The sequence below is a fragment of the Theropithecus gelada genome, chromosome 12 (genome assembly GCF_003255815.1).
Source record: "Theropithecus gelada isolate Dixy chromosome 12, Tgel_1.0, whole genome shotgun sequence".
Classification (NCBI taxonomy): domain Eukaryota; kingdom Metazoa; phylum Chordata; class Mammalia; order Primates; family Cercopithecidae; genus Theropithecus; species Theropithecus gelada.
Window position 1 is genome coordinate 67832557 of NC_037680.1, and position 25415 is coordinate 67857971.

General features: G+C 40.0%; 1 protein-coding gene across 6 annotated transcripts in view; it reads left to right on the forward strand.

The window, feature by feature from the left end:
- Positions 1–25415, forward strand: part of MYO1B (myosin IB) — a 181158-nt gene that overhangs the window by 33052 nt on the left and 122691 nt on the right. For all 6 annotated transcript variants that reach the window (XM_025404093.1, XM_025404094.1, XM_025404095.1 and 3 more), the window contains exon 3: positions 19439–19554. In XM_025404093.1, the coding sequence (XP_025259878.1) occupies positions 19439–19554 (116 nt within the window). The remainder of the gene's footprint in view (positions 1–19438; positions 19555–25415) is intronic.

Consider the following 25415-nt stretch of genomic DNA (forward strand, 5'->3'; position numbering starts at 1 on the left):
CCAGGCTGGAGTGCAGTGGCCGGATCTCAGCTCATTGCAAGCTCTGCCTCCCAGGTTTACGCCATTCTCCTGCCTCAGCCTCCCGAGTAGCTGGGACTACAGGCGCCCGCCACCTCGCCTGGCTAGTTTTTTTTGTATTTTTAGTAGAGACGGGGTTTCACTGTGTTAGCCAGGATGGTCTCGATTTCCTGACCTCGTAATCCGCCTGTCTCAGCCTCTCAAAGTGCTGGGATTACAGGCTTGAGCCACCGCGCCCGGCCCAGGTTCTCTAAAATATTTTTAAAACATAAATAAAAAATACGTTTATTTGCAGCTTTTCTGGAGTTTACATAAAGCATCTGTAGAAGTAAAGGTGTGCTGTTAATTAACCAAAGAAATGAGGCATTGATTCCCTGTACCTGCAGCTGAGAAGGAAACAGAATGTATTGGATGGGAGGAGTTTTAGTGGACTCTGCCTCACTTCCTGAGTTCCTTTCCTCCTTTTTAAAATGTGCATCTGTGCATGGAGAAGAACTGGGTTATTGGGCATGCTTAATATTTTCCTGTCTATCATTCTAGGGAGGAAGTATAAATAAATAAAAGAGATAATACAGTGATATAAGTAGGATCAGTTATAACTTTTGTGGAACTAATATGTTTTGTAAAATTAAATGCAAATTATCAGCTATATTATTTCATGTCATAGATAGCTCTCTTTTCTAGATAGCCAACTCTATTCATATGTTGGAGCTGCGATACCAAAATACCATAAGCTAGGTGGCTTATAAACAACAGAAATGTGTTTCTCAACAGTTCTAGAGTCTGGGAAGTCCACGATGAAGGGGCTGGCACATTCAATGTCTGGTGAGGGTCTGCTTTCCGGTTCATAGATGGTGCTTTCACACTGTGTCCTCACATGTCGGAAGAGGAATACTCCTTCATGAGGGCACTAATCCCATTCACGAGAGTTCTTCCTTATGACCTAGTCACCTCTCAAAGCCCCACCTCCTAGAACATGACATTGGTGACTAGCTTTCAGTATATAAACTTTAGGGAGATGGAAACATTGAGACCACAGCACCAACCATGTTTCAAGGATGATTTTGAGTAAGTTATTTATGAGAGAGTAGTCGTCATCTAGGAATTGACCTTTTCGTTCTTCTCAATTTGTATTGGTGGAGGTGGGGGAAGGTTGATGGTAATATGAGGCATGTGAATACTGCTTTTGGAGTCTTAATTTGATAACTGGATACTAAACTGAAGTGTGTTTACAGTTCAGAGATGCGATTATTTAAAGTGCTGATCCAAATGGAAAAGGTATAAAACGCTGCTGCAGAGCAGGGGATGGCATTGTTTGGCTTGGCAGTGCCGCCTGGTGTCACCTTCCCTCCAAGTGTAGCAGTTCTGCTTTCAGGTGGGAAAGCTGGGGGTTCTGCAGCTTTAATTGAAAGTGTGGTCTGATATCAAATAAAAGACAGACTTTAAACATTGGTCTTTGAGATGGAGATAGGCAGAATCAATTATATTGTAACTAATGTTACCGATCATTTTTCTTTTTGACTCTGAGAAGCACAATTCACTTTTAAATGGAGAGTAGAACATTACGTGCATTCAAATACCTGATTTGTTGTGGCCACTAAAAATAAAACAATCACCTTTTTAACAGAATGCCAAGTGTTAACATTCATGAGTCTTTAGCAGACGAAATGTCTGGATTTCAGCTCTATGTAATTTTATTTTCTAAACGCCCTTTCTGGTTATAAAACAAAAGCAGAAAATTGATTTCTGCTTCCAGATAGTCATATCAATTAATGTTTTTTATGAGATGTGTGCCTTTGTAATGTGTATAGTATGATCCTTTTGTAAAAGGTGTGTGTGGGGGTTTATGAATATATACATATGTTTGTATGTATTTGTATGTACAGAGAGACAGGCGTGTTACCTTTGGGTACCATAGTGGGGTGGGTTGGGATAGGGCATGGGGACAGGGAAGGTTATTCTTTTAGACCTCTGTATTGTAGGACTTAAGTCAAGCGTATATTGCTTTTGTAATTTAAAAACTGCATGATAAATTTGATTACCGCGCTGTCCAGCCCCACATGCCATGTATCCTTCCCTGGGGAAATCTCTTTCTGGCTCTTATTCTGATAATACTCCTACTTTGCTTTTGTTCATGGGTTGCTGCAAAATTGTCTAGCTTGGTGCCCAAGGCTAAGTTAATATGACATGTAACATTTTACTCTCTTGTACTTCTCTCTGTTTTTCAGTTCTTTCCAAGAAAATGAAGATGCAGTTTAAAAAAAAAAAAATCTTTTATGGTCTTATAGCTTCATTTTATGTTATAAAAGTGGGTGACTGTCTAGGGATAATCCATCATGTGAGCATATTGAACAGTGTTGTATGTTCAGAGCTATGTCTAATAAGGGGGCCAGTGAACAGAAAGACCCTTGCCCCAGACTTTTGAACTCTGGGTACACCCATAGCCTCAGCAATCTCCTATGTGAACCAGCTCTAAATCGGGGGGTTCAATTCTAACATCCTGCCATCCATCTCCTCTTCCCCTCCCTCCCCCAACATATCTAGAAATGAAAAATAGTCTGTACCTTCCCAGAGCTCTCATGAGGGATTGCTTTGCCCCTGGGAATGAGTTATCGACTCTCTAAAACATCCACAACCCCTAGTGATCCTCTGGATCTGCAGCAGCTGACCCTGGAAGCAGACTATTGTCATCCCGTCGTAATAAACCTGAAGCTCTGGGTAGAACGAGGCATTCTGGAGTTAGTCGGAAATGTCAGGTTGTGTTAGAATGTGCTTTTTGCAAGTGGCCATCACACCCATATCTATTCACCTGAAAGTCCAGAAGTCATTTTGCTTTCAGAATTGGTTTGATTTAGTGACTCATTTGTGACTTATGGTCTGCTTTGCCTTCCTTGGCTGTTTCTTCGTTCTGAGGCTTCATAGTAGCAACCAGCTGCAGCGTTCCAGGCTTTGCATTCCCGCACCGTGCTGGCTAGAAGAGGCAGTGCTTCTCTTGTGGCATTCCAAGTCAGAGTCCTGAGATTTACCCTGGTTAGGCTGCCGGAGTCACACTCCCTCCTCAAACCATTGACTGTGGCCTGGCAATGGCATGACCTGAGCGACTTAAGAAAATGGTGTTTAAGATTGGAGTTGAACCAGGTTTTTCCAAAGTAGATAGGCTGTATGTGAGGGAGTGGGTTCCCATCCAAATGTATCTATACACACACTAAGAAGAGAAAAGGGGCAATGGATGCCGAGGAGCCCACTCACTGTGAACTCCTCACCGGTTTGGTAGGGAATTCTGTAATGAAGTGGCTTTTTTGATGTTGCTGTCATGTTAAAGGATGTGTCCATGGAAAGCGTTGGTCACTTGAGTTCTAGGTTTCAAGTGCACCCAATGGCTTGCTTCTCAGACTTTTCTACTGGTAAACTTCTAATGGCAGAGAAGAGTAAACAGCTTCCCCCAGGGACTCTGGAGCATGGTTTAAGTCTGTCTGCTTTAGGGAAATTTTGCTGAAATCTTTACTTTCAAATGTAATTCAAAGCTTTATTCTGTTCTCTAGTGCAGATGGGTTGTTTTAAACTAATATACCCCTTGTAACCCTTCTTTGAGTAAGTTGCATGCTCCAGAAATATCTGTTCTTCACTTTGAGGTGGGTTGACACACTTGCTTAAATCGCACTGGATTGGTTCATAGCCATTTGTGGCCTGGTTGAGTCTCTAAATCTGGGACAGTGGCAGATAGTGACGCGGTCTTCGCAGTTAGGGCTTTGGGCTATTCAGTTGGAGATGGAGGAGGATCAGGTGAGATGAGATGGGGGAAATGCTGAAGTGATGGTGCAGCACACAGGGTCAGAGACTCTATTTGCTTTTTATTCCTCCATCTTGGCGGAGTGTGGTTCAAGCTGGGCCCAGCAGCAGGACGTGCCATTTGGTCTGGCAGGCTCTGTGGGGTCAATGGCTGGGAAATGCTGGTCGTGACATTCCTGAGCACTGCTTTTCTGTTTGCTTTCTGTCCTTTGTCAGACCTTCTTCCGGCCTCCCCTCCCCTGCCCCCAGGCCAGATGGATGGTAGCAGGATTTCATGTGGACTTTTATTGTGATGTAGGAGATGGCAGAGCTGAGATCCGGCCAGACATGTTCTGTTTTTAGGGTGACTGGTCAGGACTGTGGTTCTATTCAGGAACAGGAAAGCTACAATTTAGGCAAGAACAAGGCCCAGTACAAATTTGGAAACCAGAGAACCAAGGTGTCTGTTCTCTGACGAGAAGTATATTTGGTGCTGACCTGTAAATTTAGTTTGTTTTCTATCTGAATTGCAAGGTTGGGGAATCATTAGATATAGGGACCTGAGTTAGTCTAATTTTTGGATCTTGTGTGAAACTAATTGTAGTTTAAGGGTGACTACTTTAAAAGTATAGGAAAAGTTGTCTTAAGTTTTAGAAGTTAATAATAGAATTAGGATTCCCAGAAGGATGAGATTAGATACTTTTATGAAAGATACTCAAGATATAAGTGCCATATATTTGATTTAAAATATTGTAAAGTTAATGAAAACAATACAGATTCACACATTTATTTGAAATTTCAAACCCACTTTTCATTTATAAACATGAAAATTCCACCTCATGGGTATAATCTCTATTCCTGGGAATCTGGCATAGATGGAGTAGTAGTTTTCTCTTGCTACAAAACAAAGTGTGCAGACTTACCAACTTAGAATAACATACGTATATTATCTTGCTATTCCCGGGGTCAGGAGTTGGGGTCTGGCTTAGCTGAGTCCTCTATTCAGGATTTTCCCAGCTGTAGTCAAGGTTTCAGCAGGGCTGCAATCTTATCTGAGGCTTGAACCTTTTGCAGGCTCATGGTGGTGTTGGCGGAGAGCAGGACTGGAGTTCAGACAACCACCTGAGTGTTATTCCTGCTGCTCAGCCCTGTTCTCCAAGTTTTATTCCTTATAAAATTTTCCTTTAAAGGTTTTTTAAATTACAAAATAACAAATGCTTTTGGAAAAAAAGGTGTCAAATAGTATAGCCAGACATGTCATAAAAATGTAGTTTTCTTCCTTCAGTACCACAGGCCCATTCCCAGAGTGAACAGTAATTAATAGAATGATGTGTAATCTTCAAGATTATGTTGGGTGATTAAAAACTAATTTTCTTGTTCTAGAGCTGGAAGTAGGAGGAGGTTGTCTTTTATCTAGACGGGCAGACCTTTACCCAGGTAATCCAGACCCAACAGAGTTTACGTGGAACAAGAGCAATCTTTAATGCTACCTTTAATCCCACCTGGATGAGGTAGGGAAGGAAGGAGGAGGGATCCCAGCCCTGTTAACATGGAATGCCTAGACTTGGTTGTATGTGAGTGGTTTACCATCAGTAGTGCTCAGCTTACTCTTATCGCTGCCAGGGTAGACCATTAAGGTAAACATTGAGAACAAATTGTGTGTGCCTTCCAGAGTGTAGCTTTGGTGTTGGAAATGGAGGCACAGCTTTAGAAGCCTGGATAAAGCTGTTGAAAAACAGCAAATCATGAGGGTGAAGGGAAATGTGTCTAATTTCTAAGCACAGTCTATCTCTTGGACAGTCATTTTTGCTAATAACTTGCCAGCTTTAACTCATGCAAACTTTCCTACAACCTTTGGTGATTGGAAAATTTCTTCCTCTTAGAATTTTCTTTTTTTTGTTTTTTTATTATACTTTATGTTCTAGGGTACATGTGTACCACCTGCAGGTTTGTTACACATGTATACATGTGCCATGTTGGCATGCTGCACCCATTAACTCATGATTTACATTAGGTATATCTCCTAATGCTGTCCCTCCCCTCCACCACAACAGGCCCTGGTGTGTGATGTTCCCCTTCCTGTATCCAAGTGATCTCATTGTTCAATTCCCACCTATGAGTGAGAACATGCGGTGTTTGGTTTTCTGTTCTTGCGATAGTTTGCTGAGAATGATGGTTTCCAGCTTCATCCATGTCCCTACAAAGGACATGAACTCATCCTTTTTTATGGCTGCATAGTATTCCATGGTGTATATGTGCCACATTTTCTTAATCCAGTCTATCATTGATGGACATTTGAGTTGATTCCAAGTCTTTGCTATTGTGAATAGTGCCTCAATAAACATACATGTGCATGTGTCTTTATAGCAGCATGATTTATAATCCTTTGGGTATATACCCAGTAATGGGATGGCTGGGTCAAATGGTCCTCTTAGAATTTTCAAAGCTGACACATATTTGTTGTTTACCAAACTTAGAGAGTTTTTTCATCATGGAGGCACTGTATAGGACTTGAAATATTTGTATAATTCTTACAGTGCATTAACTTAAATATTCTGGTTGAAGCTAAACCTAAGGTTTGATTTGTAAGAAATTAAAACCTGACATCAGATCTTTTGGAAGCAGTATGGTGGCACTAAGAAGCAAAAACTTAATGTCTAGTCCTGGCCCTGCCACTTAGTGAGACCTGGGACAAGTTAACTCCTTGGAGACTGTTTTCTTATTGGTGGGTAAAATGATAAATGATAACAAAGGACATTTTTTATTTCCTTATTGATACCAGCTGCTGTTCTAAGCACTTTACATGTATTATTTAATTTTCATTAGAGTCCTATGTACTATAGGTTTTTAAATTATCTTCATTTTACATATGAGGAAACTGAGGCTCATAAAGGCTAAGTAACTGTCCAAGGTCACATAGTGAGTAGGTGATGGAGCTGCAATTCACACCCAGGAAGTCCAGCTGCAGAGTCCATGCTCTTAATGATAGTCCTGCTAACTTTCCATGGTTGCTGTGAGCATCAAAGGATACTACTGATACAGAAGCCCTTTCAATTTTCAAAATAATTGGGAATGATATTGAAGAATGTGTAGGTTTGGAACAAGGCAATCTGAAAATGACCTGGACAAATAATTGAAATGATAATCAGTATTCCTGCCATGTGTTGAGCTGCTCAACAGTGCAGTGACATGAACCAGCGTGACATGGAGCAAGGACATTCATTTCTAAAGTCAAAGGTGATCATTACATGGTGCTCTCAAGTCAAAGGAAAAGTGATAGCAGCCGTGACAATGATTTTTCCCCACTGTGGAGGGTGGGAGAAGATACTGGGAGGAGATTATATTTCATCATGTTCACAGGATGGCAAGTAACTGACAGCTGCACATGGTCCTTTGCCTTTATGAGCACAAGAGAGAGGAGGAAGAGAAAGCAGTTCAGCAGAGAGGACACATGGCCAGTTAATTCTGTGGCCAGTTCAACTGTCCCCTCTACACATGCATCTGTGTCTATTGTATATCCATAGTGCAGAAAAATTTTAATAATCCTAATTTCTAAAGAGAGGCTATTTTGTTGTTCAAATTCTGCTTTGGAAGGAGTGGAGGGTGAAATGACATGGCATACTGGGAAAAGTGTGAGCTTTTGGCTGACAGACCTGTTTGAACCTTGGTGACTTACAGTCACTGTGACCACTGTAAGGAATAGAGGTTCTCTCACCCATAAATGGTCATCATGGTACTTATCTTGTTGAGTTGTGGTAGGGATTAAGGGACATCTTAGTCCAGTGCCTATCATGTGATGGAAGTGGAGTGCATGATAGGTGCCCCGACTGTCTGAAAAACTTGGAAATCAGAATCACTTTTCTTCAGGGTTTCAGACATTGATATATTCTTTTTTTTTGAGACAGAGTCTTGCTCTATCCCCCAGGCTGGAGTGCAGTGGCACCATCTTGGCTCATTACAATCTCTGCTTGGCTCATTACAACCTCCGCCTCCTGGGTTCAAACAATTCTTCTGCCTCAGCCTCCTGAGTAGCTGGGATTACAGGCACATGCCACCATACCTGGTTAATTTTTTTGTACTTCTAGTACAAACAGTGTTTCACTATTTTGGCCAGCCTGGTCTTGAACTCCTGGCCTCAAGTGATCCGCCAGCCTCGGCCTCCCAAAGTGCTGGGATTGTAGGCGTGAGCCACCAAGCCTAGCCAAGACCCTGATATTTTCATTAGTTAGATTCTTTCTCTTCTCCCCTTCCCTGCCTACTTGTTTCCCTCTTTCTGTATTTCATAGCAGTTCCTGTGTTTCATGGCAGATTTCATTTTTGTTACATTACTACTTTCAATTAACCATAGAAATATTATTTTAAAGATGTATTGCAAGTATTATCCCTTTAACACAGGACCATGCTGTATCTTAGTTAAGAGAGTTTTATAAAGTCTGGAGAATGGTATATATTTGGAAAATACTTGTATCGTGATACAGTTTGTCTCAACGAAGATATGGCAGTATTGTATTATCCTGCTCTAAAATAAAGATGGCCTGAGGTGATATTTTTAGCCAGTATTTCAGCGTGGCATTGAACTCATATATAGTTCTTTAATTCATAGTCTGAAATGACTGGCTGCAGCCCAGGAACAAGAGTATAATATGATGGTAGTGTAGGCACGTCTTGGACTAGGCAGCAGAGACTGTGCCTGACAAACTTGCGGCCACCGTCAGCAGCCACGGTTTATGGGACGTCCTGGCCTCTGAATGAGTTCCTGACCCAAGGCCAGTGATTTAAGGCACAACTTAGATAAAAAGATGAGCAAGGCTAGATTCTTTCCTCAAACTTTGAATTGAGAAATACTGAAAAAAAAAAAAAAAATCAATGGGATCCAGATGCTGGGGGTGACGAAGTCGAGAGGAGGACGTGATAGGCCACAGGCAAAACAGAACGTATTAATAAGAGGCTTTGAAGTGGACAGCTGATGGAGTAGAAAGTGAGGGAAGCAGCTCGCAGCAGGCATGAAAGAAACAAGGAGGGAAGCAGAGACATGGGCAGGGGCGAGGCTCGTTGATGCCAGAACTGGAGAGGAAATCTTCACAAACTTGGGTTGTGTTGGTTCATAGAGCTGTCCTGGACCCATAATCACCCTCAGGTCCCAGGTTTGTTATAGCTTGGAATAGTTGTCAGTGGTTCCTACATGAGTTCGTTAACACAGGAAATGGACCTAGATGCCAAGCAGCTGAAAGAGCCTGACCAAGTCACTGTTCCCTGTCCTGTTGTCATAGTCTTTGATGCAGAGCTTTGGGATGAAACTCTGCTTCTGCCACTGATTTAGAAACCTTGGGCAAGTTATTTAAAACCTTCTAATGTTTCCAGTTCTTTCCCCCTGTAAAATTAGGCTATTAGCATCAATTTTATATATCTATTGCATATGCATCACAAATATGTTTCTGAGGCTGGAGACATGAGATGCATACACTGAATTACATTTTTTTAAAAATATAAGGCCCAGATAGACACCTAAGTCTGTTATTCACCTTATACTTGTAATTTTTACTTAGGCATTTTGCACAGTTTTGAACTATGTCTAAAAAACAACCAAAGCATTTTGTAGACCATACTGTGTCTTTAAAAAAAAAAAAAAAAAGACCGAAGCCATCTGCAAGTAAACTTGGGAAATCTTACAGATGTCTAATTAAAAACACCATGGCATATGACATCTTAATGTCTTGTGATCAAATTCCCAGGGTCTGAGACCCAAGGAGGAAGTAGATTCCTCATATTGGAGTGAATAGCATGTTGTCATTTTTGAGGATTCCCACTGGTTTGTCTTGTATAGTCATTTTCTTAGTATCTTAGACTTTTAATATTAGTTCTATTAAGACATGCCTTATGTGCTTATCTGAAAAGTCATCAATTTCCTGTATACAAAGACCATTTTGGGTTGGGCGCTGTGACTAACGCCTGTAATCCCAGCACTTTGTGAGTCTGAAGCGGGCCAGTTGCTTTAGTCGAGGAGTTTGAGACCAGCCTGGGCAACATGATGAAACCTCGTCTCTATCAAAAATACAAAACTTAGCCAGGAATGGTGGCGTGTACCTGTGTTCCCAGGTATTCAGGAGGCTGAGGTGGGAGGATGGCTTGAGCCTGGGAATCGGGGCTGCAGTGAGCCAGGATCACATCACTGCACTCCAACCTGGGTGACAGAGCTAGGTCCTGTCTCAAAACACAAAACAAAACAAAACAGACCATTTTATAAAAGTTTTCAAGATGCTGGTATGGTAGGACTCATTAATGAATTTAGCCATGATATTAACATATTTTATATAGACTTTCAAGTCCTGATTTGGCTCTTTACAGTAGCCAATAGATTCCAGCAGAGCCCAGCTAAATTTATATAATTATAATAGGTAATATTTATGGAATGCTTGCTGTGTGTCAGGTTCTGTGTTTGGTGTTTTGACACACAACCTCATTTAATCCTCAGAATTAGATGAGGGAGGAGCTAGAATGCTTCTTCTTGTAAAGATGAGGAAACTCAGGCCAGGTGCGGTGGCTCACGCCTGCAATCCCAGCAATCTGAGAGGCCGTGGCAGGATGATCACCTGAGGTCAGGAGTTCAAGACTAGCCTGGCCAACATGGTGAAACCCCCTCTCTACTGAAAATACAAAAAAATTAGCTGGGCGTGGTGGCGGGCACCTGTAATCCCAGCTACTCGGGTGGCTGAGGTAGGAGAATTGCTTGAACCAGGGAGGCAGAGGTTGCAGTGAGCCGAGATCGCACCATTGCACTCAAGCCTTGGCAATAAGAGTGAAACTCTGTCTCAAAAAAAAAAAAAAGAGATGAGGAAACTGGGGACGTGGAAAAGTTAAATAATGTGCCCATGTTCACACAAAACTGAAGAATTTTGCCAGCTAATTTGGAGCCAAGGCTTACACAGTATTTCAAATACATTGAAGAATTATTATTATGATACGACCAAGGTGGAATCTGAGTAAAGAGCTTAAACATCATACTTAGGTCAGAATAATCTGCGTTCAAAATCCCATCAGTTTCGTCATCTAAGCCCCTCACCCCCACTGACTTTTCACTTCAAAACTGCTTTTGGACTCAGAATCCTAATGTGAAGTTCAAAGCCCTCTACAGTCTTTTTTTTTCCTGGCTTGTCTTTAGTAAGAATTTTTTATTTCAGTCGTAATTACTCAGGGGATGTCTTTGTTTTAGGGAAGCTGTTCCATTCTCTGTCTTTGGTATGTGTTTGGGTAGGCCTTTGTGCCTCTCCCGTGTTTTAATCTGTATTGTAGCACGTGTCAGACTTCCCTTCCTTTTTAAGGCTGAACAATGTTCCATTGTATGTATCTACATTTTCTTCATCTATTCATCTGTTGCTGGACACTTGGGTTACTTCCCCCTCTTGGGTATGGTGAATAATGCTGCTACAGACATGGGTGTGCAGATACCTGTTTGAGTCCCTGGCAAATTATACTTAAAAAATATATATATTTTGAAGAAGATAACTTAGCTTAAAAAAGAAGAAGAAGAAAGAAAGGTGGTGGCTGGGTGGCATTCAGTTATCACCTGAAACCTAACATCTTATGTCACTCTTTGGGGGAACTTTACTTTGCCCAAATCATGCCCATCCTTTTAGACCGCTCAAGCTCTCTGTCTTCTCTGGAGCTCTCTTGGACCTCTGCAGTTCATAGTGACCTTTCTTTATCTAACCCTGGAGCGCTCATTAGACAGTAAGATAATCAGACTAATGGCTCATTTAGCCAGGAATCACATTCTGTTTCATCTGTTTTAATGTCTACAATAGTTAACTCTTAAATTTTATGTTTTTCTATCTAAAAGACTCACTTCCTAAGCTATATTATAAACTCCCCAGGCACACAGACAGTGGGAACTTCAATATCTTTCCTGCCATGCCCAACATGATGTTTTGCATAAAGTTAGCCCTTAATAAATGTGTTGCTTGCGTGTAAAATGGTTTGTAGCCTAAACTCACTCTATCAGTCAGTGCGATTGTGCAGCCTTGTGATGGGTTATTCTTACCTGAATCCTGGCCCATCCTGGATTTGAACTATAGGTTAGTGCAAAAGCAATTGTGATTTTTGCGTTGAAAGTCTTGGCAAAAACTGCAATTACTTTTGCGCTAGCCCAATGCTTTAGAGGCAAAAGTAACATGACTTGGAGACTCTTGGAGATGCAGAAGATTCCTATACCTTCTTTAATATTTCTTTGATGTTATTTTAGACTAATTCATATTAAGATATTTAAATAAATATTGCCTTTACATCGCCACGTTCCTGATTTATTTCTCTGAAGCTAAAGAATGATTATGATTGAATCTTTTCTGGTGAGATCAAACATTTTCCCTGTAACTAGAAGATCTTTTCCATTCCTGTTTTGTTTATTTCTGGTGGTAGAAGGATTTCTTAGGTGGTAAAATGGGAGGCTTTTGCCTAACAGAGGAGTGCTTTATTACACAAAGGTTGATGATGTTTTGTATGGCATTGTGCAATGCAAGTTTCCTCCATTCTTGTGTGCTTTTTACCAAAGCTTCCCAGGCCTAACAGACGGCATGGATTGTATGCTCTGATGAAAAGAGAACAGATTCTTGTCTCCTTGTCTTGATTTCACTTCTGCTAGCTAATGTGGTGGTATCACTTAACTTCTTTGTGCTCCTTTGTTATGGACATTAAGATAGAGAATTTGTATCTATCTCTTGGGGATTTGGGAGTAGTTTAGTAGAAAGGTGTGTAAGTGTATATTCTGTGCCAGCTGTTCAATAGGTTGAGGATGAGTTTTTCAGGAACTCCAGAGACATGTAAACAAATAACTGAAATTCATCTTGAAGAAAATAAGGAAGCAGGTAGGTAGACAGATTGGGTGCCTAGTTAGAGCCCAGCGAACAGAAGGTTTAAAAATAGGTTTTGGGAGAATTTCATATTTCAAAAAAAGCATCAACGTACACAATGGCAAAAATAGGTCATTATGGGATTTTCTTACATGTATTTTATGGTTAATTATAAATTTTAATATATGAGAAACAGAAACGTAAACTTTCAGGATTTAGGGCTTCTAAAGATCTCTGTCTTACTCTGGGAAGAATTATGATAGAAGAAATATGAAAACTATTCTGACTTTTAAAAAAGTTTTATATACAGACTTGGAAATATTCTGACTGTTCTGTGTATGTGTGCTAATGTTTCATTTATCTGCCTTTGCGAAGAAATGTTACACATTATTGAGACTCACAGAATATTAAAGCTGTGCTAAAATATTTAACTTTTGGGTTAGATATCGTTCTAAAGTATATTGCATGTATCCTTGTCATCAAAAACAGAGTACACTCATTTTGGCTATTGATTATTACCCTGCATTCCCAATTAGTGCCATAATAAAGCAGTCAGGGCCAGCTAAGCCATGGGGCTGTTGGGTCTTACTCCAAATATTTTTATACTTTTGAATTATCTTCATCACTTCACTTATTTTCTTCTTTCTTTGTCCCTCACTACTCTACCTTTTCTATTAGTGGCCATTGTTTCTCTGCTTGCAGAGGGAGTCTTAACCTGGTATATCACATGTATGCAGACTTTGATGTGCATGTGTGTTTTTCCAAAGAGAAGAGTCATTGCTTCTGTTGGTATCTCAAAGGGGATCAACAACTAAAGAAAGGTTAAGGAGTGCTGTGTAGCACAGGTTTTTAAACTCTAAGTTTCATATCATTAATTGCTCATGAAAATCATTTAGTGGGTTAGGGCCAACAGTTTTTTTTATTTTTATTTTATTTTTATTTTATTTTTGAGGCGGAGTCTCGCTCTGTCGCCCAGGCTGGAGTGCAGTGGCCGGATCTCAGCTCACTGCAAGCTCCGCCTCCCGGGTTTACACCATTCTCCTGCCTCAGCCTCCCGAGTAGCTGGGACTACAGGCGCTCGCCACCGCGCCCGGCTAGTTTTTTGTATTTTTTAGTAGAGACGGGGTTTCACCGGGTTAGCCAGGATGGTCTTGATCTCCTGACCTCGTGATCCACCCGTCTCGGCCTCCCAAAGTGCTGGGATTACAGGCTTGAGCCACCGGATTTTTTTAAATTTTGTAAGAAATATTAGAATCGAACAAAAAATATGGATGTATCACATACAGTAAAGGGTACTTTTGGTTTTGTGAGGTTTTTATCTTGTTTATGTGTGTGCACATAGACATACATACACATACCTGGTTGTGACAAAAATTTTATTTCTTATAATGAGTTGTAATCAAACATTTCAAATATACACAGCTATAGTACGGCCCTTTTTGCCTCTTCCAATTTTCTGATGTTGCTGCAGTTTTTCTGTAATCTATTGAGACTATGCCAAGTTTATTAGAAACGTGGCTAAAATGAGAGTGAGACTAGAAGGAATTTTCTTTTGTTTCAGAATTAATTCCATAGGAGTATTTAAAGGGGAAGGTGAGGTAGAAGATGAGCCAGCAGCAGCACTAGGAGGTTATTGCAATTGAGAGTAAAACCTGGTCCTGTGAGTCTGGAAGGGAAGGGCTACAGACATTCGTTTTCAACCCTGGTTCCACATTAGTTTATGTTGGGTCTCTTTTAAAAAAGTACTGACCCCTGGCCCTTCCCTACATCATTGAAGTAGAATCTCTGAGGATTGGAGTTCTGAAAGAACTTTCTTATAGAATAAAACACGTGGCCTTTAGGTTATATTTTGACTACTCAAAGGCTTTCCTTTTGGCTTCTGAACTGTGGTCTGGAGAGTGGAGGTGGCTAGATCGAATGTCCTCCAGAAAAGACCTCTGTTTTCATGGTAATTATGCTAGGAACACTCAAGTATTATTTGATTATTTACAAGACATCTGTTTTGGAATGCTAGAGATACTTGAAATAGGAAGGTCGAGATGGTTTTGACTTAAGAATGTTTGTGCATTCTTGATTCAGTGTCTGCCCTTGAGAAATGAAGTATAGCCTTGCTATCTGTATGTGCCAATTATAGAAAGGTAGAGCTTTTTTCTTCTCCCTTTTCCCTTTTTCTTCTCTTTCATTCTTGTTTGCTTCTCTTCCCTCCCATGTCTCTTTCCTTTCTTTTCCCTTCCTGGGTGTCAGAGGCTGGCCCCCTGAGCAGTGGCATGGAGGGAGCTTTCCATTGTCATGTTGGTGGTGGCGTGGACCTGAGGGCTTAGGGGAGCTGAGGTTCAGAAACGTGGAGGGGTGAGCCCAGAAATGGCTGGGCTGGTTACTTCATAATGAGTTGGTTTACCATCCTCTTTAGAGCGCGATGCAATAAGAAAATACCAACTGTAAATAGTATGCAGTTGTTTGTTAAAAAACAAGCATCTGATTCACAAGTCCAAATGTTAATTGATGTAAAAATGAACTGTCTGGTCACTATCGTTCTGATCCATGAAAAGGAGATTTAATCTGGTGCTGTAGTCACCTGAATGTAGAATTGGTAGCTACCTAAAACTAGAGTAGAATTTTAAACCCCACCCAGCAATGAGCTGCTATCAGGAATGTCTTTCTGCGTCTCAGAGGAAGGAGAGTTGTGACTGTGAACATTTGAGTTATTCTACTGGGCCGTGTAGGAATATTTAAACTTTTGGCTAATGCACATAGAACTTCAAGGAAGAAATCCATAAACAGAAAGGTCATATGTAGGACGAACCTGTTAGGAGTTCAAGGTTAGAGGATAAAGAGAATATCAGAACTGTATAAAGTGGAATGGAGAGAGAAAGCATAGTTTCTTTTAGTGTTTGCTTATTTAGGTGAATAAAATTTGTCCTGCTTGACACCATTTTTAGTTTGTTGAGTCATGTAGGTATTGATGAAAAGAGTCAAACTCTAAAATATTTAAAGAGATTTATTCTATGCCAAATTTGAGTGAGCATGGCCCATAACACAGCCCTCCTTGGGAGATCCTGAGAACATACGCCCAAGGTGATTGGGACATTTTAGGCAGACATGAGACTTCAGCCTAGGAAGGTGGAACAGCTCGAAGCAGGGAAGCTTCCAGGTTATAGGTAGATTTAAATTTTTTCTAATTGGCAATTGGTTAAAAGAGTTATCAATAGAAAGGAATGTGTGGGTTACTATAAGAGGTTGTGAAGGCCAAAGTTTTATCACACAGATGAAACCTCCAGGTACCTGACTTCAGAGACAATGGATTGTAAACATTTCTTATCAGACTTAAGGTCTGTGTGGATGTTAATGCTGGAGAGATATAATGAGGCATGTTCGACCCCCACTTCCCATCATGGCCTGAACCAATCTTTCAGGTTAAATTTTAGAATACCCTGGCTTAGGAGGAAGTCCATTCTGATGGTTGGGGGGCCTTAGAATTTTATTTTTGGTTTACATAGGTGTATCAGTTACTGTTGCCATGTAGCAAACTACCTCTCAGAAATTTAAGGCTTACACCAATAGCCATTTATTTGCTCATGATTCTCTGGGATAGCAAGTTAGCCTGAATTTATCTTTGTATATTTTCTTCTAATCTCACCTGGAATCACTCATGTGGCTTTAGGCATCTGGTGTCCTTACTGGGGCTGGATGGTTTAAGATGGCCTCACTCATGTCTAATAGTTAGCAGTCTGTAGGTCAGGATACCTTAGCTCTCCACGGGACCTCTCTGACAGGCTAGCTGAAGCTCATTCACATCATGGCTTCCAGCCACAATCATAAAAAAGGAGACACATCCTAATACACAAATGTTTCTCAGGCCTCTACTTGTGTCTCATTTGCTAACGTCCCTTTGGTTAAATCAAGTCACGGGGACAAATTCAAATTCAAGGAGTGGAGAAGTAAACTATCTTTAAAGTAACAAAGTCACATTTCAAATGGGAAGTGCATGCAGGGATGGAAAGCATTGTTCTGGCTGTTTTTACAGTCTACCAGAGTCAAACGACATTTAGGGATTTGTTCAATGGTAATGTTACCGGAAAGGAGTCCCAATCCAGACCACAAGAGAGGGTTCTTGGATCTCATGCAGGAAAGAATTTGGGGTGAGTTCATACAGTAAAGTGAAAGCAAGTTTATTTAAAAAGTAAAGGAATAAAGAATGGCTACTCCATATGCAGACCCATTTCTATGGTTATTTCTTGATTATATGTGCAACAAGGGGTGGATTATTCATGCCTCCCCTTTTCAGATCATATAGGGTACCTTCCTGACGTTGCCATGGCATTTGCAAACTGTCATGGCACTGGTGGGAGTGTAGCACTGAGGACGACCAGAGGTAGTTCTCATCACCATCTTGGTTTTGGTGGGTTTGAGCTGATTTCTTGACTGCAGCCTGTTTTATCAGCGTCGTCTTTATGACCTGTATCTCATGCTGACCTCCTCCCTCACCCTGAGACTTAGAATGCATAGTCATCTGGGAATGCAGCTCAGTAGGTCCCAGCCTTATTTTACCCAGCCCCTATTCAAGATGGGGTTGCTCTGGTTCAAACACCTCTGACAGTAACACATGGCATACAGGCTAATTAAAATACTAAGCACTGAGTATATTTGGTGTTATATTTCAATGCAGGAGTAATTATATATGTTTCAGTGGCTTGTACCCTCCAATTAGTGATGAACATACCCCATGTGATTTGGTCATTTAGTTAACAAATATTTATTTTACATCCTGGTGGACCAGACACTGTTCTAGGTGATGGAGATGCAGCTGGGGGAAAACAAACACACGTAATTCAGTATGTATAACAGTCACATGGAACAAAGAGAAACTTACAACTTATTACTATGGTTTTTGATTTTGAATTGAGGCAAGAGAGTTTGTTCTCTATGCAAGAATGCCACAGAGGAAGATTTTCATCAAGAATTTAGCCACTGTGAAGTTTGGTTTTAAAGAGCAACTCAGTAAGTGGTTTCTCTGCTAATAGCAAATCAATGTATTTTAGAAACTATTATATTCAAGAAATTACCTAAAAAGGGAGAAGGATTCAAACAGTACTTTTCTACTTAAAGAAGGCTGATTTTTTAACCAACAGATGTTCAAGAAATAACTAGTGGCTATATTTTCATATTTACCAAGGCTACTAATTCTAATGGATTAGCTAGAAGCTATTCAGACAAGTATTCAGTGTCAGGCACCTCCCTTCTGATGTTTGCTTGTGACATTGTCCTTGGGAGACATCTCCCATCTCCCAAGTGGGTTGCAGTGTGAGGACAACCAGAAAACCTTGAGAAAGTCTTGTCATTGTTTGTCAGGCCAGATTAATTGGGTCCTGGTGATAGAATGTTAGAAATAAATGTGAAAAATTACATGGGAACTGAGAGTCTCCTTTTACAACAGCAATTTTGTCCACCCTTGACAAGATTATATTCTTACAGGATGAAAGTGTGTTTATATATATATATAACCTGTTCAGCTTTCCTAGATAGGAGAAAGTCCTTCATAATTAATATCATTGTGACCCCTGTTAAAAAAAAAAAAAAAGTCAGCATTTCTGACTTTTTTCTACATTCCTTCATTTTCTATTCTGTTTAATTTTCTAGAAAAATCTGACAGTCTGTTTGAATCCCAGTGGTGGTAATGCTGGAAAAACTTATTGCTCTAAAAATGCAACCTTTTGTGGGATGACATTGGAAAGGTGGGAAGTTGGAGGTCTTTTTTCGCTTTGTTTCTTTCTTTCCTTTATGAACCTTTTTCTTTTTAAAAGTTTTATCGCTCATCACTTTATCACTTAGTTTATCACTTTACCACTTTTGTTGGCATCTTTTTCTCCCCCTTCTGTCTTTATGATGTTGAAACTGAAGGGAAAAATGGAGCTGCCAAGATAATTTACAGTTAAGTGACTTTTGCTTGTGGCATTGTCCTTGGCATTGCACAAAAGGAACTAAACCAGCACCACTGATGCTGCCAGGAATTTAGGGTCGAAGTAGAAAGGAAGAGAAATTGTGTTCTGGTTTAAAGTTCAGTGAGAGAAAGTTAGTGCATGCTAAAATATAGCATTGATCCCTTAGAAAGTACATTTAAATTTTACATTAAATGTAAATTTGACATTAAATTTAAATGTTGATGTTAAATGTATTTTCTGGAAAGTACATTTAAATTTGACACTAAAATTCTGATATTATATTATATTAGATATAATGAGATTATGTGGTTTGAATGTCCCAGAGATACTTGTAGCTCTGATACTGAATTGAATGTGATCTGAGCCCATTGTGGAAAGATTGACAGACTTGCAGAGGGCCAGTGCCAAAGGGAAGGCCCTATGAGGTGTGGGTAGGGAGGAAGGGAACCCTGGGTTACTGTTGACTGAAAAGGTGGAAAAAGATGAGAGAAGAAGGGAACTATCACTCTATCCAGAATCAGGGAGAGCATGGCTCTTGCTTACAGTTAGCAGTAGTTGGTAACAAAATCTGTGGAAAATATGACAGGGCTTTGGAGAACTCTTACCTAGAACCATAAATTAGTTCAGAGATATAGTTTGAAAGGATTTAAAATATATAAATGTATGCTTTCCATTTATCAGCAAAATGAATAGACATTATTGACCATCTGTCTTCAGAGGTGCAAAGTGTTCTTAAAATGTATACAATGAATGGTGAAGCAGAACTAGTGTTGATTTTAAAAGGTCAAAACCATACGACACTAAAGCTTAAGACGTTAAAATACATTTTGTGTACTAACTAATGGGCATGTTTTGTTCTTTCTTTTGCAGACATACATTGGAAGTGTGGTTATATCTGTTAACCCATACCGGTCTTTGCCCATTTATTCACCAGAGAAAGTGGAAGAATACAGGAACAGAAATTTTTATGAACTGAGCCCTCACATGTAAGTACTGTACTAAAGCGTTAAGTGTCTCTTTTACTCCAGAGATGTGTAGTTGACAGGTGTGTGCAGCTGTCTCTTTTGAGTTTCAGAAAATGTTTTTGTCAGTTTTTTTTTTTTAAAGTTCGATAAAAGTATGAAGACTTTAATTGTTATTCTTTGTTTTAAATTTTAAAAAGGCAGAATACTTCATTTGACGTCAGACACTTCTGAAATATTTGGATTCAGGATGTAAAATATTTTCTGTTCAAAATTCTGTGCAAGTAGCAGCTGCTGCTAATTATTTTTGCAAATAAAACAGGAATGTGCATTGTTTATTATTATAAAGAGCCTAAGCAACGTTTTCATAGTCTTGTTGGGCCAAGAAAAATCCCAAGTGTTGGGTTGTGTGATGGTGTTTGGGTAAAAGGACCAAACAATACCTTCAGTTTATAATTTTTGTGGACATTGTTCACCAGATGCGTGGGATAGACCAGTGATTTCACTTACTCTGGAAAGTCACTTGTTTGATTTTTCTGAAGAAGGTCACTTGTTAGTGTAAATAATTCCTTCACAGTACCTGTAGATTCTGTTTGTCTGCTCCTTCAGAGTTCTTCATTGGCGTGCTTAAGAGATGCCGAAATGATTCGGCCACTTCTTACCACTAGAATTTTGTTTTCTGGTCTGAATGACTGAAACATAACACTGGAAAAGTTTTCCTAGATTTGGTAGATCAGTGGTAGAACCGGGTTATTCAACCCTAGAACGAACTTTTATTCCTCTGAATAAAAATATCTGAAAAAGAAAGTTGGAGGGAGAATGCCCAGAAGTTATCGCAAACAATACCTTAAACTTTTTATTTCTCAAGTTATGTTACATTTACTGATTCAAGACGGATACGTTCACTATTTACATTGTCATGCCCACTACTGAGTTTAAAGAAGAGGAAAGAGAAATATGCTGAGTTGGGCCAAATCGTGTAATGAGTTGAGAACCTCAGACTTCTCTGCTTGTTGCTTAGGCAGAAACATTTCCTGCCTCCTCTCTTGTGGGCATGCAAGCATTTTACCAGAATTCATGTACTTATGATTGTCAGTTGCTACAAGTGGCCCATGGTGTCTTGCAGATGGGAGTTGGTTGATGCAGCATAACACCTTTTATGCAATAAACTGTTGAATACAGATTTAGAATATTTGTGAACTGCTGCTGAACGTGGGCTGGGACTAATGTATGCAGAAGTGCCTTAGAGGGTGTCAAGCATTCTACAAAGCTATGTCGTTTATTATTACCACCATTGCTATTACTTTTTCGCAGTAGCGTCGTTCTCTTTCTCTCAAAATAGTTGATACGCTGAAAACAACCCCAAATTGTCATGAAATGCACATCAATACATGTGCATGTAGATATTGATGAGGAAATGTTCAGAAAATGTCTTGGCCGTGGAAAAGATTAATTGGTCATTGGCATGTTGGTAGCGGGGCATTTGAAAATGGTTAAGCTGCCAACTTGGGTCGCTTCTAGAGTTGAGACATTTTCAGTCTTTTTACCGAAAGCAGTAGTACTCAAATGGGGCAGTTTTATCCCCCAGGGGACAGTTGACAATGTCTGGAGACATTTTCAGTTGTGAAACTAGGGGTGGGAGGGTGCTTGCTGCTAGTGGGTCAGGGATGCTGCTAAGCATCTGTCAAAGCATATGCAGCCCTTCACAGTAAAGCATTATCTGTTAACTGCATCCACAGTGCCAAGGTTGAGAAACGCTGAATTGAAGTGAAAGAACCTGCAGAAAGTCTTCATTATGTCCTAGCAGAAAGGATTTTCTCAGTATGATTAAAGATTGGCTTTATTAATTTTGATAGAACATAAAATCTAATAATTAAGGAATATATATGTACCAGTGTCCAGTTGCTTATTTTAGTTTCTCTTGATAATGCAGCATGCAGTGATATATTTGGACTGTTTGGAACTAAAGATTATTTATTATTTAAATGCATGAAAATGGTTATTAATGAATAAATCTGCTGGTATATTTTATCAGTCAAGCAAATTCTGATCATTTTGTTTTCTTCTAGAAGTAGATATTGCAAGTGATCTTGTTTCATTTTGCCTTAAGACAAATAATATCTGAAATTTGTTTTATAAAGTTATCCTGATAGTTAAACCCCTGTGATGAAATACTTTATTTGATACCTGAATATTTTAAATTCTAGTCCTTGAAGCCCCACTTCTCAAAGTATGGTGCTTGGACCAATTGTATCGGAATCTCCACAGGGGCTTTTGAAAAAATTTGGATTCCTAGGTCTTACTTCTCATAAGCCAGGAATCTACATTTTTCATAAGCTTTCTGGGTGATTCTTAGGCGCATGTAAGTCTGAGAACGTGTTGCTTTAGATCTATATTTGAGATGTTTTTCTTTTCTTTCCTGCAATTTATGATCTTTAACAATAATACTAATAAAAATATTTATGGCTAATATTTATTAAGTACTTACTATGTGCAGGTACTGCTCTAAATACTTTATATGTTTTATAACTCATTTCATTCTCAAAATAATCTTGTGAGGTAGGCACTATTACAAAGGGGGAAATTGTCACAGAAAGATCAGGTAACTTCTCCAAAGCCACACAGCTGGTGGGAGTGGAGCTGGGGTATTAACATCAGTTGCCCCTCTTAGCTGGAAATGGGCTTGCCATTTTCTTAACAGGGCCTCTTCCTGTGCACTTCCACCCTGCTACCCTTGGTTCGCCCGTGTTCCTGCACCACAAACCCTCCAGGACAATCTTGACTGTGCCTCAGTTTACCTCCAGCAATTGTCCACATGCTCTTTTTGCATTTTCAGCTTAAATCTCCACTCTAGGAATGTTTAGATATAATGTTTGGGTAGATAGAGAATGTTTAGAAGTCTATTCTAGATCATAGAAGTTCATGGTCCAGAATATACATTTTTATCCTAGCACCTGGAAGATTCCTATAGGAGGCAGCATGGCACTGCTACTCTAATTCACACCCCTCAATCCCAAGGAAAAGAACCACCACCAGCACTAAAATAAAATACATTCTTAATGTGCTTAGGATAAAGAAAAAGACTTTTTACCATGGCCTATAAAGCACTATGTGGTGAGCAAGGTGCAGTTTTACTAAAGCATCTGAAGTTGCCAGATCCCTCTCATTCCCTCCCATCTTGCTTGTTCTCTCAGTCCTCACCACATTCCCTCCTATGAGAGCATCCTTGCATAGAATTCTGTGCCTCTTCCTGGAATGCTTTTCCCTCCTTCTTCAAAGCAACTCGTGTTCTTCCTTCAAACGTCAAATTGCAGAAGACCTCTGCAGGGAGGAACCTTCCTCACTTGCTCCCTGCTGAGGCTAGATCTGTTGCTTTTGCCACATTTACTATTTCATGTTTGTTTAAGGGATGATTTGTATAAGAATTTAATAAGGGTTCAGTAAAAACATATTGAACTGGACTTGGGTTCAAGTCCCAGGTCTTCCATTTACAAGCTGTATAATCTTGAGCAAATTACTTGAAAAAACTTCAACTCAGAGAAATTAAGTAATTAGTTTATTCAGTGGGAAAAGAATTATTAATTAACTCCTGGGATTTTTGTGAGGGCCAAATATGTAGTTGATATTTAGATAATATAATGATCTAATATGTATAAAGTGCTTAGCATGGAATCTGCATAATTCTGTGGGAAAGCAGAGCTGCTTCTATTAACAATGAGAATTATAGCAATTGTTGTAATAATAATGTATGTGGGACACATTTCCAACATTCTCACGTGCTCTGTCTCACCACTTTCTGCATGGTGGGACATTTTCCACTTCCTTTAATGTATTTTCCTGCATTTTTCTTTGCAAATGTTCATCTTTGACAGTATTTTAAAACAGGGTGAATGCTAACTTGGTTCCCTAATTTATGTTTTTAGTAGAGACAGGGTTTCAGGGTTTTGCTGTATTGGCCAGGCTGGTCTCTTGGCCAGGCTGGTCTCAAACTCCTGACCTTGTGATCTGACCACCTCGGTCTCCTAATGTGCTGGGATTACAGGCGTGAGCCACTGTGCTCAGCCTTTTTTTTTTTTTTTTTTTGAGACAGAGTCTCACTCTGTTACCCAGGCTGGAGTGCAGTAGCACGATATCAGCTCACTGCAAGCTCCGCCTCCTGGGTTCACATCATTCTCCTGCCTCAGCCTCCCGAGTAGCTGGGACTACAGGCGCCCGCCACCACACCCGGCTAGTTTTTTGTATTTTTTTAGTAGAGACGGGGTTTCACCATGTTAGCCAGGATGGTCTCGATCTCCTGACCTTGTGATCTGCCTGCCTTGGCCTCCCAAAGTGCTGGGATTACAGGCATGAGCCACCGTGCCCAGCCCCTTTTTTTTTTTTTTTTTTTAAAGAGATGAGGTCTTTCTATGTTGTCCAGGCTGGTTTCAACTTATGCGCTCAAGAGATCCTCCTGCCTCCTGAGTAGGTGGGACCATAGGCACAGGCCACTGTACCTGGCTTACATTTGGAATTTAATTTGAGCTGTGTTCACTGTTAGTCTGCAAAAGCACCCAGATAATTTTGTAATTCATATTTTTGAAGGTGTCTACAATTTATCTTTCTTTAAATTTTAGATAATTAAAAAATAATTCCATTTTGTGTAAATCTATGACTTTCAGATCATGGAAATGTATAGACTGGTTTCTTACCTATTTTCCTTTCAAAAATAGCTTTCTGTTATCATTTGTGGGTCTGTTAGTCCCCCAGACATGTAACTTCTCAGCTGGACTCCTCCTCTGCAGCTCCTTTCCTTCTCTGAACTCCTGGCCCCATTAGGTGGGAAGCCACATCTTTGAGCAGGTTATTGTTGGGTGGCATCCCCAAGGAAATGTGGCCATGCTGCGTGGCAGAGTCTGTACCACCATTTGCTTTTCTAGTTAGGTAAGTGATGTCTCTCCAGTATGATTTTTAACTTCTTTGAAAATAAGGAATGTAAAAAATGTATTCCAGGGAGGACTTAGTACATTTCAGAAAACTCAGTAACTGGATTCATTGAAAACTGCCTCAGATTCCCAAACAGCATTGATAAGGAAAGACTGAGAAGGGAGAGACGAGGGAAATAATCAAACCACAGGTTGAGCATCCCTCATCTGAAAATCTGAAATCTCAACTGATCCAAAATCACAAACTTTTTGATCATGACATGACATCACAAGTGGAAAACACCACTCCTGACCTCCAAATGCAGTAAAAATGCAGTCACGCAACATAGAATTGATTCCGTGTCCCTAAGAGAAAGATAAAATTTCCTCCAGGCTATGTGTATAAGGTGCATATTAAATATAAATGAATTTCCTGTTTAGACGTGGATCCTATACCCAAGATAATTTTGTATCTGCAAATATTCCAAAATCTGAAACAATTTGAAATCTAAAACACTTCTAGTCCCAAACATCTTGGTTAAGGGATACTCAGTCAATACTTAATCTCCTTCCACTTAGTTGGAATAGCACTGTGACAGTGCACCTTCAGATGTTTTAGTTACCAAATCCACTGGCCTTTTTTATTGGGTGATTGCCTTTTAACCTTGCAGCAGTTGATTCAGTTTATCACCAACAGATGGATCTTCTAAAATCAGATCATGTTACTTACCTTCCTAGAAACCTTCATGGGCTCCCTCTTACTCCCATTTCCTTTGATGCAGTGTTCAAGGCCCTTTATAGTCCAGCTTTAGCTCTCCTCCCTGCTCTCCTCCAAACCCCACTACTCTCCTTTGTGGAATCTCCTCTTGAGTCAGAGCCATTCATGTCTTTTCCTTTCTATGTCTCCTACCCTGTACCTTGTCTCCGCAGTTAAAATCCTGCCAGTCTCCTATGGTCTGTCTGAAAGACTTGGTCAACCCCAGC